The sequence below is a fragment of the Ciconia boyciana genome, chromosome 7 (assembly GCF_034638445.1).
Source record: "Ciconia boyciana chromosome 7, ASM3463844v1, whole genome shotgun sequence".
Classification (NCBI taxonomy): Eukaryota; Metazoa; Chordata; class Aves; order Ciconiiformes; family Ciconiidae; genus Ciconia; species Ciconia boyciana.
Window position 1 is genome coordinate 10506347 of NC_132940.1, and position 15594 is coordinate 10521940.

At 43.8% G+C, this 15594-nt stretch overlaps 1 protein-coding gene across 1 annotated transcript; it reads left to right on the top strand.

Annotated features, from left to right (window-relative positions):
* Positions 1 to 280: 280 nt before the first annotated feature.
* ATPAF1 (ATP synthase mitochondrial F1 complex assembly factor 1) lies at positions 281 to 11674 on the top strand. The gene is made up of 9 exons (XM_072868191.1): positions 281 to 515; positions 893 to 1001; positions 1562 to 1612; positions 2353 to 2415; positions 3845 to 3895; positions 5715 to 5762; positions 7805 to 7900; positions 8487 to 8594; positions 9571 to 11674. Exons 1-9 carry the CDS (start codon positions 319 to 321, stop codon positions 9763 to 9765), a joined length of 918 nt encoding a protein of 305 aa, XP_072724292.1. The 5' UTR covers positions 281 to 318; the 3' UTR covers positions 9766 to 11674.
* Positions 11675 to 15594: the final 3920 nt, after the last annotated feature.

The window sequence follows — 15594 nt, forward strand, 5'->3', positions numbered from 1 at the left end:
TGGGTTCTTTCAGGCTGTATTTGTGTGTTTTGTGTGACTCCTGTGTAGGGACCACTGTGTATCTTTCAGTTCAGTTACTGACCTGTACAGGGAGCGGAGCCGCACCGCGCTGGGCGTGCATGGCGCTTCTCTGCTCCGCTGGGTTTGAGCTACGGCACTCCACGCCTTTTACCATGTAACGCCACTCTTAATTTATCTAAATAAAAGTTCCTTTTCAGTGTGCGGCTCCGGCCGTTTCATTCCGGCGGCGGAACGGCGGGGCGGGGCGGGGCGGCGGGCGGAGCGCTGCGGCGGACGGACCGGGCCGGACCGGGCGCCATGGCGGGGCCGCTGCTGCAGGCCTGGGGGCTGGGGGCGGCCCTGCAGAGCCGCGCCGCTCTCCGCCCGCTGGGACTGCTGGCCCCGCCGTGCCGGGAGGTGGCGGGGCCGGGGCCGGGGTCGGGGTCCGGCGAGGCGGCGCTGGAGGAGAACCCCTTCTACGGGAAGTACCGACACAAGATCCAGGAGCTGCGGAGGTGCGGGGGGGCCGGGCCCTGAGGGGAAGGAGGGGGCAGCAGGGTGGGTGGGCGGGGGCGGTTTTTGGGGACAGGGGGTGCTTGGGGAGCTGGGGTTTTTTTTTGAGGGGGGGAGAGGAGGGAGGGCATTTTTGGCCTTGTACCCTTACGAGGAAATGAATTACTTTAGGCCAAATGCTGCCTTGAAATTCACTTACGTTGTTGCCGCCAAGTCAGTGAGAGAGGCGTCTCCCAACGTAATCAGCTTGATAAGAGATTGTTTTACTGACAAGAACTTAAAATTTTAAGTAACATGAATCAGTACCACAGTAAACATTTTTAAAAAGCCAAATGGTGTTAATCACCCAGTGCTGTTAATAGTCCTTTTCCCAATTCAGATCCAGTCCAGATGTGTTTGAATCCCGTATGGAAAAAAGAAATGAAGTGAAAAAGCAGCCCGTGGGATATTCCAATCAAGGAGAATTTGTCAGATGCATGGAGGAAAAGGCAAGGCCAATTTTCATTGTAATTCACATATACTAAAGCTATAATGTCATTTATATAGGCTCAGCATAATGCTACAAAGATAGAGCGTTCCTGTTAGGAAGGAGCCCCAGCATTTCACACTCTGGTGGCTAAAAATATTGTTCTGTATTCCAGCATATTATTTTGCTATTTTTTAGGCTGTAAATTCTGTGCTTCAGGCCTTATTGAAGTGTTTAATTCGTTCCAGATTAGTTTGGCCAGATGGAGTGACACGATCTTGCATTTATCGTTTTTGTAATGAATGGAGGAAAGCTGTTCAATAGCACTGGATCCAAAATGCATAATAGTTTGCTTTAATCCTTTTTTATCTTGAAATTTGTAATTCACATTAAGTTACTCATCTTATTCTCTTAATCAATATTTTATTTTAATAAAATGCACTGCAGCAGTCTCTAAGTATCTTAAGTTTGAGCTCATACTCAGGAGATCTTGTCAGCAGGCATGTTATGTGTGGCAAGGAAGGCAAATAAATGGTATTAAAGCATCAGCTATTAAAACTAAAGAAGAATGTTTTCTTCTAGGCAGAAGGCTTGGGCACAAGGACATCAAAGGGAGGTTTCACAAAAGATAAGGTAAGGGAAATGAACCTAAGTGTTAGGAGAGGACTTGCTGGCAAATCAGGGATGTAGATTAACTTGTACTGCTACTATCAGTGCTTCAGCCAAGAGCTTCTTGAGATAAAACTAATGTTCCTTGTACTGCACTTGAGTATAAGATACTGATTTACTATTGGGATCACATTCAAGTCTTAAAACTCCCAGCAGTCTGGTGTTGTATTACCCAGTCCTTTCTCTCTTGACATCCCAGAAGTTCCTACTAGTTAGGGAATCTGTACTGAATGCGGACAGTAAAAAACTGAAAGGGTTAATAAGCTGCCTTTACAGCATGTAAATATATTTCCAGAGACCAGCCAGCAGAGGGACAAGAGAATGGTTTTATTCTTTCACAGTCTTGTATTTTGGCAAACTTTCTGTGTAAATCTGCCAGCAGAGCCTGTGTCTGAGATGGCTGAAGGGAAAAGGCTGCAGCTCCTCTTGCAGCTTCAGTGGAGATCTGCAGAACTGGAGCAAAGTGTGTTCTGTGTCCTGACAATCTCTTATATTCTGCCTCAGTGTGTGAACCCACTTCTCGGTGTGTTACTGCTTATGATTTACTAGTTTCTTTGGCAATTCAGAGGACTAAGTCACATTGTAAATTAAATTAAGTTCCTCCAGCTTGATTTTGTTCTCTGTAATTGCATCCATTCATTCTGGATTCTCACTTGAATCAGAGAACTGTCATCATGCCAGATTCCTTATGCTATCTCTTGCAGACGCTTGATTCGATTCTTAATGTTGAGATGGTGAAAGAAAAATCAGCGGAGGAGATAAAACAGGTGATGGATTTAAATGGAATAAAGTTTGCTCCACATCTCTGCTTAATAGTAATCTACATGTGAGGGTGGAAATTTTACTTAGACTGAAAAATGAAACATGGCTATGGATGTATATTTATAAAAAGTACATTCACATGCATATCAATAGCAGAAGATAAAGTTTTGTCCATATAGGTAAGTCCACCTAGGATGTACCCACTTGATAAATAATGCGTCTGGACTTGATCACTCAAAAACTGTCTCTATTGTAATTCTTATTGTTGCCATTTAATGTGTAGCAGTTGAATTGGCATCAGCAAGCTCCTGTCAGGTTTGAAGCCAGGTAAAGGGAAACCCTAGCAGTAGTTCATGTGGATTATGCTGCCTCTGTTCTGCAGGAATAAAATCAAAGCTTTTGCCATCTTCTATCTTTGCTTGCATTATCTGTCACTCAGGAGTCTCTGTACCCATACTAAAGATGGTTAGGGTAAGGAGGAGGTGGGTGGGTGTATTTTGTTTGAAGAACAGTGTGAATCAAGTTATTCTCCCTAATACCTGCTTGGCTTTGCACTGTGTTCCCTTTCATCTAGTTACAAGTCACATCTGTTCCACATTGCTGATGTAGCTTGAGTTGGATCTGGTTTTTTTTTTCCTAATCAGACTGTATGCCAAGAAACTTAATGTAGGCATGATCATTTAAGGGGAGCAGCACATATGAAGGAGCCTTCTGACACAACTTAGCAGAAATCTAGCTGCTTTCCTGATAGCTTGAGAACATTATAGAAGTGGTTATGTGCTCTGCAGGGGATAGTGTGTGACCAGTTATAGCAGGGAGCGCATCTGATAACACATGAGTTTCCTTTGAGTTCCTCTATTTCCGTTTCATTGATTAAACATCTTACTGACAATTCTCATTAGTTATGTAGGACTGGGGAAGAGCAACTGAAAGAGTCCTGGACTCTGGGCTTTTACTTGCGTTTATACATTTATTAAGGACTTTGTTTGAGCTTTTATGTTGGTATTGCCCTCCTGCTGTGGTGAAGAAAAAGATTGTGAACACAGAGGAGCGTTACACAAAGTGTTGTCTTCTGTTGAAAATGTTTTGTATGTTCTTTGTTTAAAAAAAAAAACCTCAAACCCTCTAGAAATTGTTAGTGCGGTTGTTGGGAAAAATGTAAGAAGCACTTCTGATAGCTAGTAAATCTCGATCCACCTCTGAGCCCACTGCTTATTTCTGTTATCTAGTTGAAATCTGTAATTTGGTATAAGTACTCTGGAACCTTAGGAGAAGTGTATTGCATTAGCAGGGAAGTCAGTCAGGCCTGACTGAAAAATGACTTCTCAAAGTGCTTACAAAGGTTAGTTGACAAATGGTTTTCTTTTAAAGCATTGAATATTACTGCTAGATACTTGATTTCTAACTGTAGCTCTTCTCCTTTGTGTCCTACAGATTTGGAACCAGTATTTTTCCGCAAAAGATACGGTTTATGCTGTTATTCCTGTAAGTGGTTCCCCTGTAGTTATGCACTTGAAAGGACAATGTGCAAAGCTTTCCTTTCTAACTGTGATTCTGTTGCTTTTAAAAGCAATCATTGAAGGAAAATGAGGTTTCAAGAACAAACTTTCCTTCTGATTGAGTGATCTTATTGCCCCAAAGAAAGGCTTTTGTTTCCAAAAATGTGTATCCCTTTTTTTCTCACTTACATCAGTCTCAATAAAGCTAGTACTTTTTTTTTTCTGCACACCTGGCTTGAATTTCCAGGCATTTTTTTATTACGAGTATCCAATACTCTTCACAGGGCCCTAGTATCTATTAAGGTAGCATTTGTATTTTCACATCATTTTTTCTCAGAGTTGCTCGTTTCTTTCCCCTCTTCCCTGCAGCATGGACTGCTAACTCAAGTTTAATATGGCAGTGTTAGAGCATTTGGCTAATAACTTGCACGTGGCTAATCACTTATGACTTACTTTCATACATTTAAAATTATTGGCAGCACTGCCTTTCATTGAGATTGCATGGTGCTTCCTGTGATAAGATCGTATTTCTTATTCCTGATAACTTTACCAGATGTTAATTGTTGTTAATCTGCGTTAGGCTGAAGGAGTTTTTTTCGCTTTTGGGATTTCTTTCTATTCTTTGCTTCAGAGTCTCTATGTGATCATGATCTCTTAAATCTGTTTTTTCACAGCTGGGCACGAACTGTGTGTTCCTTGAGTTCTTGAAACCTCATTTAGATCTGGGGTCTGATTTGCAGTTGTACTTGGCCCTTTGAGCTGCAACTGAAGTGATGGGAGGCTGTGTTCTAAATGTATGAAGTGCTGTATGCTCTGAAAATGGCAACGTGGGATTTGAAGTCAAGCAGCTTTGTGTTTCAGTTTTCCCAACATGTGGATTTGTGAAAATAGTTTGAATTGCACATTTACTGTAGCAGAGGGCCAAAGCCAGGGACTCCAGTTAAGATGGTGTAGGTCTTTCATTAGTGGGGCTGGCACTGTTCTTCTGTTCTCTGGTGCACTGTTTTAGAGGAGCTTTGGAAGCTTTTAAGGCTTTAATGCAAACCAGATCCTAGGCGCATTAGGAAGTAGTTCATGGTGTCTTCGGGGGAAGAAATGATGTCTTTTGCCAGCAGCTTTTTGTTGGCTGGAAGAAAGGCCTTGCATAATTCTTGAGTGCTTAAAAGCACACACGGAGGAATTTCATGTTGATGAATGGCATATGTTTTCTTTCATGAACACCTTAGAGTAGGTATTAATATATGGTGCTGGGAAGAGAAGAGCAGGCAAAAGACTTGGGGAACGCAGAGGACACGTGAATGAGATTGCCAGGTTTCATCAGGGATGACCAAATATGTTTGTAGTTTTAATATAAACCTAAGCAATAAGTATGTTATTTGAGTAAATATCTAGGCTGTATTTTAATACTGAAGAACAGATGGCTATGATGTAAAATCTACAATTTGGGGCCAGGGATGTGTTGTCTTGCTCAACTGTTGACACTACATGATGCAGTGGAGCTATTACTGAAAGAGGACATAATGTAAGCCTAAAGCGTGGGCCCCCCACCTCCAAGGAATAAAGCTTTGGATCCAAGGAGTTTGCTGCTGTATCTTAGAGACAGCATTGTTAAAATGGGATACTGATGACATTTAGGTAACTAAGAACTAAATACAGTTTTCTACGCACTCATCATTAGCCGTTCCTGCAGTGAGACCTTCTGTAGATGGAAGTTATACCCTGTAAAGGTAAATGAGATGATTCTGAATAACTGTGCATCCATGTTTGTGTTATGAAAATGAATTTCTCTTTCTCCTTCCTCAAAGGCAGAGAAGTTTGATTTAACATGGAAGAGAGCCCAGAAATGTCCATCGGTAGGTATGGCAGAGACTCGCAATGCGTGGATGTATAGCTGTAATGCGTTTCTCCTCTCTAAAGCCAAATTCATAAACTTTTGACCCTCCTGTATTCAGACTTACTGTATCAGCTCTATTAGTAAAATCCAGGTGTTCAAATACTTGTATTGGTGTTCAGATAAAAGCAGTGGCTATTCATATGTATTAAACAGTTTGATCTGGTATCAGATATCTAGATATAAGAGATGTAAGGTTTAATAATGACAGCACAGAATCTCCCAGGGAATGGATTTAGCGACATGCCTCTGGTTTCCATTAATTGATGTCTTGTGGTTAAATCTCTTCTGTGTAGTGTTGTGAAGGGCCAAGCCTCGTAAGCCAGCTTCATTGATGTTCCTGCATATCTTTCCTTATTGCTTAAAGCATCCTTGCTTTAACCTGGAGGAACTGTTGTTAGCTGTAGCTACGTGTCACCGTGGCATTACATTCCATGTTCATGGAGAAAGTGAATTCTCTTGTCTTATGGTTGGTGTGAGTTGCTTCTCTTTCTTTTTATGTTTGTTTACTGGCAGGGAAGATAGGCAGGAGTATCTGAAAGGGCAGGAAATCAGTATGTTGAGGTTCTGTCCACAGAACAAGCTGAACCTACTCATCTATTAGCTTTGTGTTTCCTGATCATAAATGTGCATAGCCATGCCTTCTTCATGACACTGGTGATCTGTGATAGGTAAACATTGGTAAGCGAATATGAGCTATTTGCGTGGAAGCCAAACTGGGCAGGCAGTATGCTGTGTAAATAAGGCATCTCTGTCTCTATGGCAGTGTGAGTTGTCAAAAAAGACTATATGGCACTGCAAAATTGAGTAGCGTAAGTTCTGTTGCAGGACATCGTAATTCAACAGCTGTGACAGGGGAAGGAAGCAGGGAATTGGGTGTAGTTAAACCCTTTACTACAGATACAGAGTAAATACTCTGTGGGTTGTGTATGCCAGCACGACAAAGCATAAAATACTGAGAATGCTTAATATGCTTATTTCAGAAATGAGGGGATTCCCAAGATTCGGGTTCACTGTTTCTCATGTGGGCTGGTGGGTATCTTGTAAGCTTCAATTAGAAGATTCCTGTGTGAATGAGCAGGTTGTTGCTTTGAAGAAGTTAAACTGCAAAAGAGCGGAACAGCTAACAAGATAAAGAATATATTCTGCAGTTTCGTACCACATGCTGCTGGATTAGTATTGTTTTCTGTTGAAAGTAATGTGTTTTTACAGTAATTTGTGCACCGAAGCATGGACTTCGTGCAAATTTCACTGTGCTGAGACAGAAACCAAATGCTTCACTCCTTTATGAAAACAAAGTAGCTAGACTTTGCTGCGTTGGGTGCTTTTGTAGATCTGAATGGGAGACAGTACTGGATTGATGGATTGGTCATGTATACTTCACTTGCCAAGAGCAAGATCAAATATATCTGACTTCCTGAGCTACTCAGAGCTTGGAAAGTTATTTATAGCTTTAAGTGCGTTTCTGTACAGTGCATTGGCGTTTAGTCAGGTATCCTGCTTGTTTTTCTGCTCCCATCTTGTCCTTTCTCTTGGTGTGGGAAAATGAGTAAGTCCCTAGCCTATGAAGCCAAATAGACCGTAAATCTCTAGAGAGAAAATACTTGCTGCCTGTTCTGGGACAGTTGGTGAAATTACAGGATTAAAAACTCTGAATGCTACTTATCTTGTATTTGACCATTTCTGCTGTTAGTTTTCTAGACGTGAACAAAAAGGTCAGAGACTGTTCTCCGCTACCCTTTCTTTTCCTTTGTCTGTCTCGTATAATACTGATAAAAATATGTGCCAACATATTTGCTAATGAAATAATACTGATAAGGTAATGCTGGTGTATTGTCTACTTTGAAGTCTGGTTCCTGCTGTCCTCTCACTCCTGGTGGGGCAAAGAAACCCTTTTTTTTGTTGTGGTTCTCTTGCTAAAGCTTTTATGCTGGAGGCCAGTATGACATGGGCATCATTTTGTTTTATGAAAGGGAGAATTGTTTTTTTATAATTTCTCTGCAGTTTCTATATGCTTTGCCAAGAAAAGAAGGCTATGAGTTCTTTGTGGGGCAGTGGTCAGGAACAGAATTGCACTTCACGTCCCTAATAAACATTCAGGTGAGTGGTTGAAATAAAAAGTCCAAAAATGGCTTACGATCCATAAATATATAATATCAGCATATTACAGTATATAATACTTGCTAAGTATTTTAATGAACAGGTTGTTTAGCTTAACTTGAAAAGAATTATCAGGGAAAAACTGCCATTAATTATGGGTAAATTAGTAAATTAATTACAGGTAAATCAGTAAATTTATGGGTATTAAGTGTCTCTTTAAAGGAGAATTAGGTAGAAATCAAATAGTCTCAAAATAGAAGAAGAGCCAAACTTTTTAGAACTGTCTGCGCAAACTACTTAAAATACCAGTAGATGCTATGAGATCAAATGTCTTTCTGCAAATTGCAGGTTATTTTAAATGCAAAATGGTCTTTAGTCAAGAAAAAACCCAACCTAACTCTGCAAATCCCTTGTTTTCTCTAAATACTGGGAATAATGAATTTTTAATTAGAACTGACCCTTAAGCCTTGAAAAATGACTGTCTCCATAGCAGTTAATACTCAAAAGTTTTCTAATCAAGCCTCAAAATCTGCAATAGAGCTGAAGTTCTTTATGGGATACTGACAGGTTTCTTTATCTCATTCAGACCCAAGGTGACACTGCTCCTAGCCAGTTGGTCTTGTACCATTATCCTGAGCTGCAGAAGGAAAAAGGGATAGTACTAATGACAGCAGAAATGGACTCAAAGTTCTTGGTAAGAGAATCAGAGAAATCTGTTCACTGGCTTCCTTCATTTTATGCTGCAACTCCTCCTATAATTTTGAATTAAAACCAAATTAAAGTCAAGTCTTTAAAAGATGCTTTCCCAAAGAGTGATCTTACTGGATTTCTTTAACCTAGTCTACTTAGTACTAGGGAAAGCTAGAAGGAAGTCATCAGTCTTTGGCTATCTGGTGACTTCAGCTCATACATTCTTTTTTCTTTTTTTTTTTCTTACTCTGGGTATTATAGTTTATTGCTGTTAAAAAAAAAAAAAAAAAGCTGCTGTTTTTCTTGCTAATGGAAGCAAATTTAAATGAAAGCTGTTGCTACCTGCCAACAAGTTAAAACAGTGAAGCTTAATACTGCTCGTCAAGTCAGGAAACTTCCAGAGCTTTGTGTTAGGTTTCTGCATGCCTTTGCTCTTTTCCCTGTGTGTGGGTGTGCTGTTATTTGCATATCTGTAATAGTACGGTGCTAGGACTAACAGCACTAGGGATTATACTGGTGTAACAAGATAACTAAAGCATCCCACCTCTGACTGACCTACTTATACCAGTCCTGAAACTATGTGCAGAGGAGTCATTGGTAATGCATTTGCACTGTTGTATCTCAGAGTAGACAATCAATTTTTGCAAACGGGTCAACTGTAAGAAGGAAAGGATGAGACTTTGGTGCATTTCCAGTGCCTTTGAGGGGGCAGGGATCATGAAAGACATCTTTGACCTCTGAGGTGTATGCTCGGCAGGAGAGCAGTTTGTAGGCACTGTGCTAAAGTGTGTAAGTAGGTCAGGAACAAGAGGGAGGTGGTTTGTTAAGAGATTTGCAAACTAAGAGATTTGCAAAACTAAGGTGACTTGGTATGGAGTCACTTGATGAGTAGGACTTTCAGCTGCTGAAGAGTCTCTTTCAATGGGATACTCAAATACAACAAAACCAGATGGTAACAAATTCTTTGTTTTAACTGGCAGGTGGTCCATGAAGCACAGTGCTTGGCGAATCAGGTGCAGCTTTTCTATGCGACGGATCGTTCAGAGACCTACGAATTAGTGGAGACCTTCAACCACAGATCTAGTGAATTTAAATATATGTCAGTTATAGCAGAGCTTGAGCAAAGCGGACTTGGACGAGAACTGAGACCTGGTCAGGTTTCTGACAAGTCATAGATCCTGACCTGTGGGTGAAGCAAGCCAGCAGCAGGCAGGGGGTTTCCTAGATGGGGTGGTCCTGTTTCTTTTGTTTTATGAATTTGATTTGGCCACAGAAAGGATCTGGAGACGTCCTTGGGAGTGTGTGATAGTCAAGCCTGTCTGGCACTGATGCAAGATGAGGACGTGGGCCATTTGAATGACAATAACTAATTGCCAAAATGGAGCCCTGTACTTCAGTAACTTCATCAGAACGAGCCATTTTCCCATCCTGTAACTTACTGCTGTATGCTGTATTTTTGAAATCTGACATAAAATGACAGAAGAGGAGCTATGTAATGGACTATATTGACATCAGGAGACAGATAACAATCAATGTTTCTTCTTAGTAAATGCATTTTAAATGCCCTCCACCATTATAATTGCATGGTCCAGTGCTTTTTAATCTGTGTGGAATTTATACAGGCTTGTCCATCAAGAAAAGAGAATAGGACCAATGGTCTAAAACAGACTTCCCTTTGTTACTTTTGTGTGGTTCCTTACACAGACGTATACTGTGGCCTGTGTTTTTTCTCAGGATTAAAAAAGAGTGACTAGATTTGTTCTGGGAATTTTGTGCTTCTTAATTGATATATTAATTTTATCCTGTTGCTGTGTTTCTGTCTTAGATGTTTTTCTTGAGGAGTAGGATATTATAAACATGGTTTTATTTTTGTATATTTTTGAATAGTGTAGAGGAATTATTGCATGCTTTAGAGAATTAATTTTTCTCAGACTGGCAGCTAGTCAGGTAACTCTACAAATGGTATTTGGAGTGACAAAGAATAGCTCTTGTTCCCATTTCAGGAAAGCCGCTATCTCCAATAAAAGCAAGATGGAATTGCATAGTAACAGAGCTAGAGCCACCAACTGGTTTCTCAATTGCTAAGTGACGATGCGTGAAAAAATGCATTAGTGTGAATATGCACAGCAGCTTTAACATGGCCGTGTTGGCAAGAATCTGGGTTTTAAGGATGACAGGTGGTTTCGTTTTTTAAACCTGCCTTCAACAAAAGAATCCCAAAGCATTTGTGCTTTCAGCTTGTCTTGTTTTCATTCCCAGCAGAGGCAGCCAGTGCATCTGCAGACAAGGGCATACTGCAGCAGGGCTAAGTCATGTGCAGCCTGTGCATGGATTACCAGCATACCACTACTGCACAGGTAGACAAGTAAACACAAGACAGCCAGGAGCTTCCCAGGAGCAACGCTGAAATATTTCCCATATCCACATCAAATCCCTGGCACTAACTTGCTCTTAGCACTAATTATCCATTATGTCCAGGCTACATTGCATCTTCCATCAGCCTGTTGAAGCTGGAAAGCGTTCCCTTCTGTGCCAAAGAAATGGAGGCAAGAAGAATACGCAACTTGTCTCTCTGTTAGAGGAAGACCAATTTTCTGGGCAGGGCTGGTGACAGATTTTCTGTGTTAACCTTAACTGTGACCTGATATGGAGGTTTGATTAGTTATAAAGGGCTCTTACACAATCTGTTTGCTAATGGAATTGTAGGATCCTGTTGCTGCTATACTCGCTGTCACTCCGTACTTTCTCAGCCCATTCTTTGGACAAGAACAGTGTTCAGCTAAGCACTAAAGGTAGGTAGTAAGGTTTTATTGTTGGGGTCTATTTTAGCAGTGACTCGTATACATTGGGTGTGAACTCCTGTCCATTCAGGGAATTATAAGATGTTTCTAGAAGAGGCACATCATCTTCTGGGGCTCTGCTGCAAGAAGATGGTCTTGCTCCCTGGTAATGTTGTCTTTTTGTTTCTGATTATGTTGGGTCTGTGAGTGTGTGCATAGCAGGGGAATAATCAGAGGAGGTGTGGACAGGGCTGTTATAATCTGAACAGCAAATCACCTTTAATAAAGAGCCTTTCTACTTCTATTTTGTAGCATTTGTGTTCCATTTATCATTTTCCCTTAGCTGAAATAAGGGCAGTTTTGATTCATTATTCACTTCCTGCTTTGAAGAAGTCAAAGTTGCTGTATTCATTTTTAATATAGCTATAATATAACATCCCTGGGTGAGTAACGGCTGACAGGAGTGAAATTCAAGGCTTCCAAATCTACACCTGAGCCTCTTTCTGAGCTTAAAAGACCAAAGTCGCTAGTAAAGGCTGTAGCAGTCACTACCTGTAACTTCGAGTGTTTGTTTTATTTTTCAATCCATCATGTGATTAATCCCAAGCTAAGAACTTCTCCAAGGGTTTAAGACAGACAGAAATGGCAAAGTCAAGAAAAGGAAGCATTTCTTGCATTGCATGCATTGGAAACGTTTTTAAATAAGACCCAAACTGAAAAGGCCAAGTTGATTGTACCGCATGCAGACATTTTGCAAGAGACTGCATTTTCTGGCCCTGGCAGAGGTGGAATGGATTGATGGAGGGAGCAAGGGCTTTTTTCTGCAGGTGTATTCATGTGCCTTGCAGTGCACGCCATAACACGTTAACCCTTGTGTCAGGGTGAGACCACTTGGCACAGAAATTACTGACTTGGTGTCAGTGCTCTGGTGCTGTATTGCATCTCCCTGAGGAGCAAAGACCTGGCTAGACTTGTATGTGCATGTGTGTGTGCAATGGCAGGGAGATAGCAGAGGGCTTACAAAGCTGAAAGTTGCACACCATCCTGGGACATATTCCCAGATCTGCTGCTGAGGACGGGGTTTACTGCAGCCCTGGAAAATGTTACCACTGTGTTTTCTCCAGGAAGCCAGTCCAATGGACTGTGCCACTGAAATGCTGTTGTGAGCGGGGAAGCTCCAGATGGCTATTTTCTACTGTATTCTGGTATGGTCTGTATATAATCTGTATTACAGATTATAATCTGTATTCCTACAGATTATAACATCATGTAGGAATACAGATTATAACAGCAGATGGCCCTGTAGTCTGAGATGCTGCACCATCAGAGCATCTTGGTCATGGACAACGGAGTTGGTTTAATATTCAGTGGCCCAGTTGTAGGGTGCAAGTTTGACAGGGTGTGGATAAGCTCCCTAATTTGTAAATGGAAAAGTGGAAAATCTTAGTCCTTTTGGAAATGTGTGTGCTAATCTGGGTGCTTGTGCTACAGTTAGGATTTGAGCAGCACAGTCTAGGATCTGCACTGACTGCTGCTGTGGTGGTGATGAGGCTGAAACTGGGATCAAGACCTGTAATAAAAAGGTCCTAGAGAAACTTGGCCTGATCCTCCATCCCACTAAAAGCAACTCATCTGACGAGCTGGCCCCACAAACCATCCTTGCTGCAGAAATAGGTTAGTGGTGTTTCGTGGCTGTGTGGCTTCTCTGGTGCCCGGGATGCACTTGTGCATGAACTGTGCTGCCTGCTGCCTGGCGTAGCCTCGGCATGTTTGTAAGACACTTGATGCACTTAGGATCCGTCTTGAGCCTAAGAGCTGGTGCAAACAACACTGTTAGTCTTGGCGTGGGGAGAGAAGGTAACTGTGAGGCTTACGTGCTGTACAGCCACTAGAGGGAAGGTTTGTCTCCTTATGCTGAGCTACCAGCACACACACAGCTTGCATGAGCCTGTCCGCTCAGCTTTGTGAACTCAGGGTGAGTTTTGTGCTAAAAAACATTTGGATGCCCAGGCTGCTCCTATATGGTCGGTACCGTGGTGGGCTGCACTGAGTTAGACCAGCAGTTCCCCTAGGCTGGTGTCCTAGATCCTAGATGAGCTGCCTTGGGGAGGGCAGACATCCTGCAATAGTTTTCCAGGTCGCTTTGCTGATTTCCAGCCATTTGTGGGCCAGGGTCTTCACAGCTGAACCAGGTGCTGCAGGAGCCACCTCCTTCCTTCCCTCTGTGCTGCCTGCCGTCTGCCTCCAGCTGGAGGAAAGCCCAGGGCCAGGGATGTGGCAGTAGTTCCTGCTAGGAGCTGTGGAGCAAGTTTTGCAGCCAGAGGCTCTTGTTAGCAGAGTCTCAAAACCTGGTTTGCCCACCCACCCCTTTCGCCCCGGGGAGACGTACCCCCACGTCAGCAGGAAACGCGGGATCCCGTCCTGCTCCCCGGGGAGACAGCCTGGCTTGTGAAGGGCGGCTGTCGCAGCACTCAAGGAAGTGCAGATTGAAGGATGATGTTCTTACCCTCGCTTAAAATGCTGACTCCAATCCTTTTTCATTTGTGCCTGTTTTTTTCCGTGTGCCTTAAAAAATGGCAAGACTACAGTCCCCCCGATCCGTGGCTGAGGAAGTTCCCACTCCCTGTCTGAGTTTGCGCAGGACTTGGTGGAGTGGGGAGGGGGAACTGGCTGTTCCTGATGCTGCATAGCCCAGGCAAACTTTTCTGGGCATGTCCTTTGCCTCTCTGGGAATAGCTGGAGCAAACCCGCTTCTCCCTTTTGCTGTGTCTTGTGGTCTCCACAGGCATGCAGAGCCTTCAAACCCTGCCTGGGACGAAGCATCTCCCTGTCCGATGGGGTGCAGGGCATCGTGTGGCTGGGGAGAGCCTGGCCCGGCCCCGCAGCTGTTGGGGGGCTCACTGCACCCCCACCCCCCCAGTGCAGCTGTGTCCTGCCGAGCCGTGTGAAGCCACGTGGCTGTTGGGCCTCTTTCCATGACCGCCCGCAAGGTCTGATGGAGCCATCCAGTGCTCCGGGCTCGCTTCCTTCCCTGCTTCCTTCCCCCCGGATAAATTCAGCCATGCACCTGCCTTCAGGAGCGGGGCCAACCTTCCTCTTCCTTCCTCCGGGGCCGACAAATGCCCTCTTCACAATAACATGTCCCTCCTGCCCCTCCAAACTTTTCCTCTCTCTCACATGACTCCTGCGCTCCCTCCCCACAGCTGGGACCCCAGCTGGCTCCGTGACCGTGGGCTCTCTGCTCTGTGAGGTTTCCAAAACCCAAAGCCTCGTGCGAGGGGGTAACTCCCTGACCGGGAGGTGCTGCTCACCCCTGCGAACCTGCGGGGCTGCAGCTGATGCAACTTCAGCCCTTGTGCTGTTTTCCTTTGGCTCCAGACTGGTGAGGGTGGGAGGACCCCATCTTGCTTCTAAGTATTTTGGCTCCATCTCTCCTGGATGTAAATCCTGGCTGTGAGTTCCCTCTGGGATCTTTGCTATATGGCCAAGCGCCCTCAGTTTTGGATTTGTGCTCATTTTTTGCTGGGGTTTCAGTTGAAAGTTTCCTCCTGGCTTGGCATTGTCTGTCAGGAGCTACATTGGCTCTGCAGACCTCTGCCTCCTGCTCACAAGGTCTAAGGCTGTTTTGTGGTTTCCTGCATCCCTCGGGGACGAGTGTGGACGCTGGTGCCTGCCTGGTCCCGGGAGTGGAGAACAGCAGCATTGCTCAGCCCTCACTGGGACTCGGGCCAGCTGCGATGTGCAAGCAGGGAGCATTCAGTGTCAGGGATGCTCCCCCAGGTGCCGAAAAAAGACTTTGTAGAGCTGCTGCTGCCTGAAGGTTGCAGTGCCACCATCCAGCTCCTTCAGTATTTGTGGATGGTCCTTGATGGTCCTCCATGGATCATCAGGTGCAAGGACATCTGCATGTCCAATTTATTTAATTGTTCCCTTCACCAGTGGCCAGGAGGAGCCTGCTGTTCTCCTTGGGCCGGATCCTGGTTTTAGGGGTGTTATTTCGGCCTGAGACCATCTGCAATGATTGCGATTGATTCGCTCAGGAGCGGGGCCAGGCTGATGTGGAAAAGGCTCTGCCTCCGTAAAGCAGCCTGCAGGTCCTGGGGAGGATGTAGACACAGAGCTGGGCTTTCGGGGCTATGGCTGTTGGACTGAATTAGCTGATGATCGTGGTTGGAAGCAGCCAGACAGATGAATTCATCAGCTTGTGCTTCCCTCCTGCCCCAG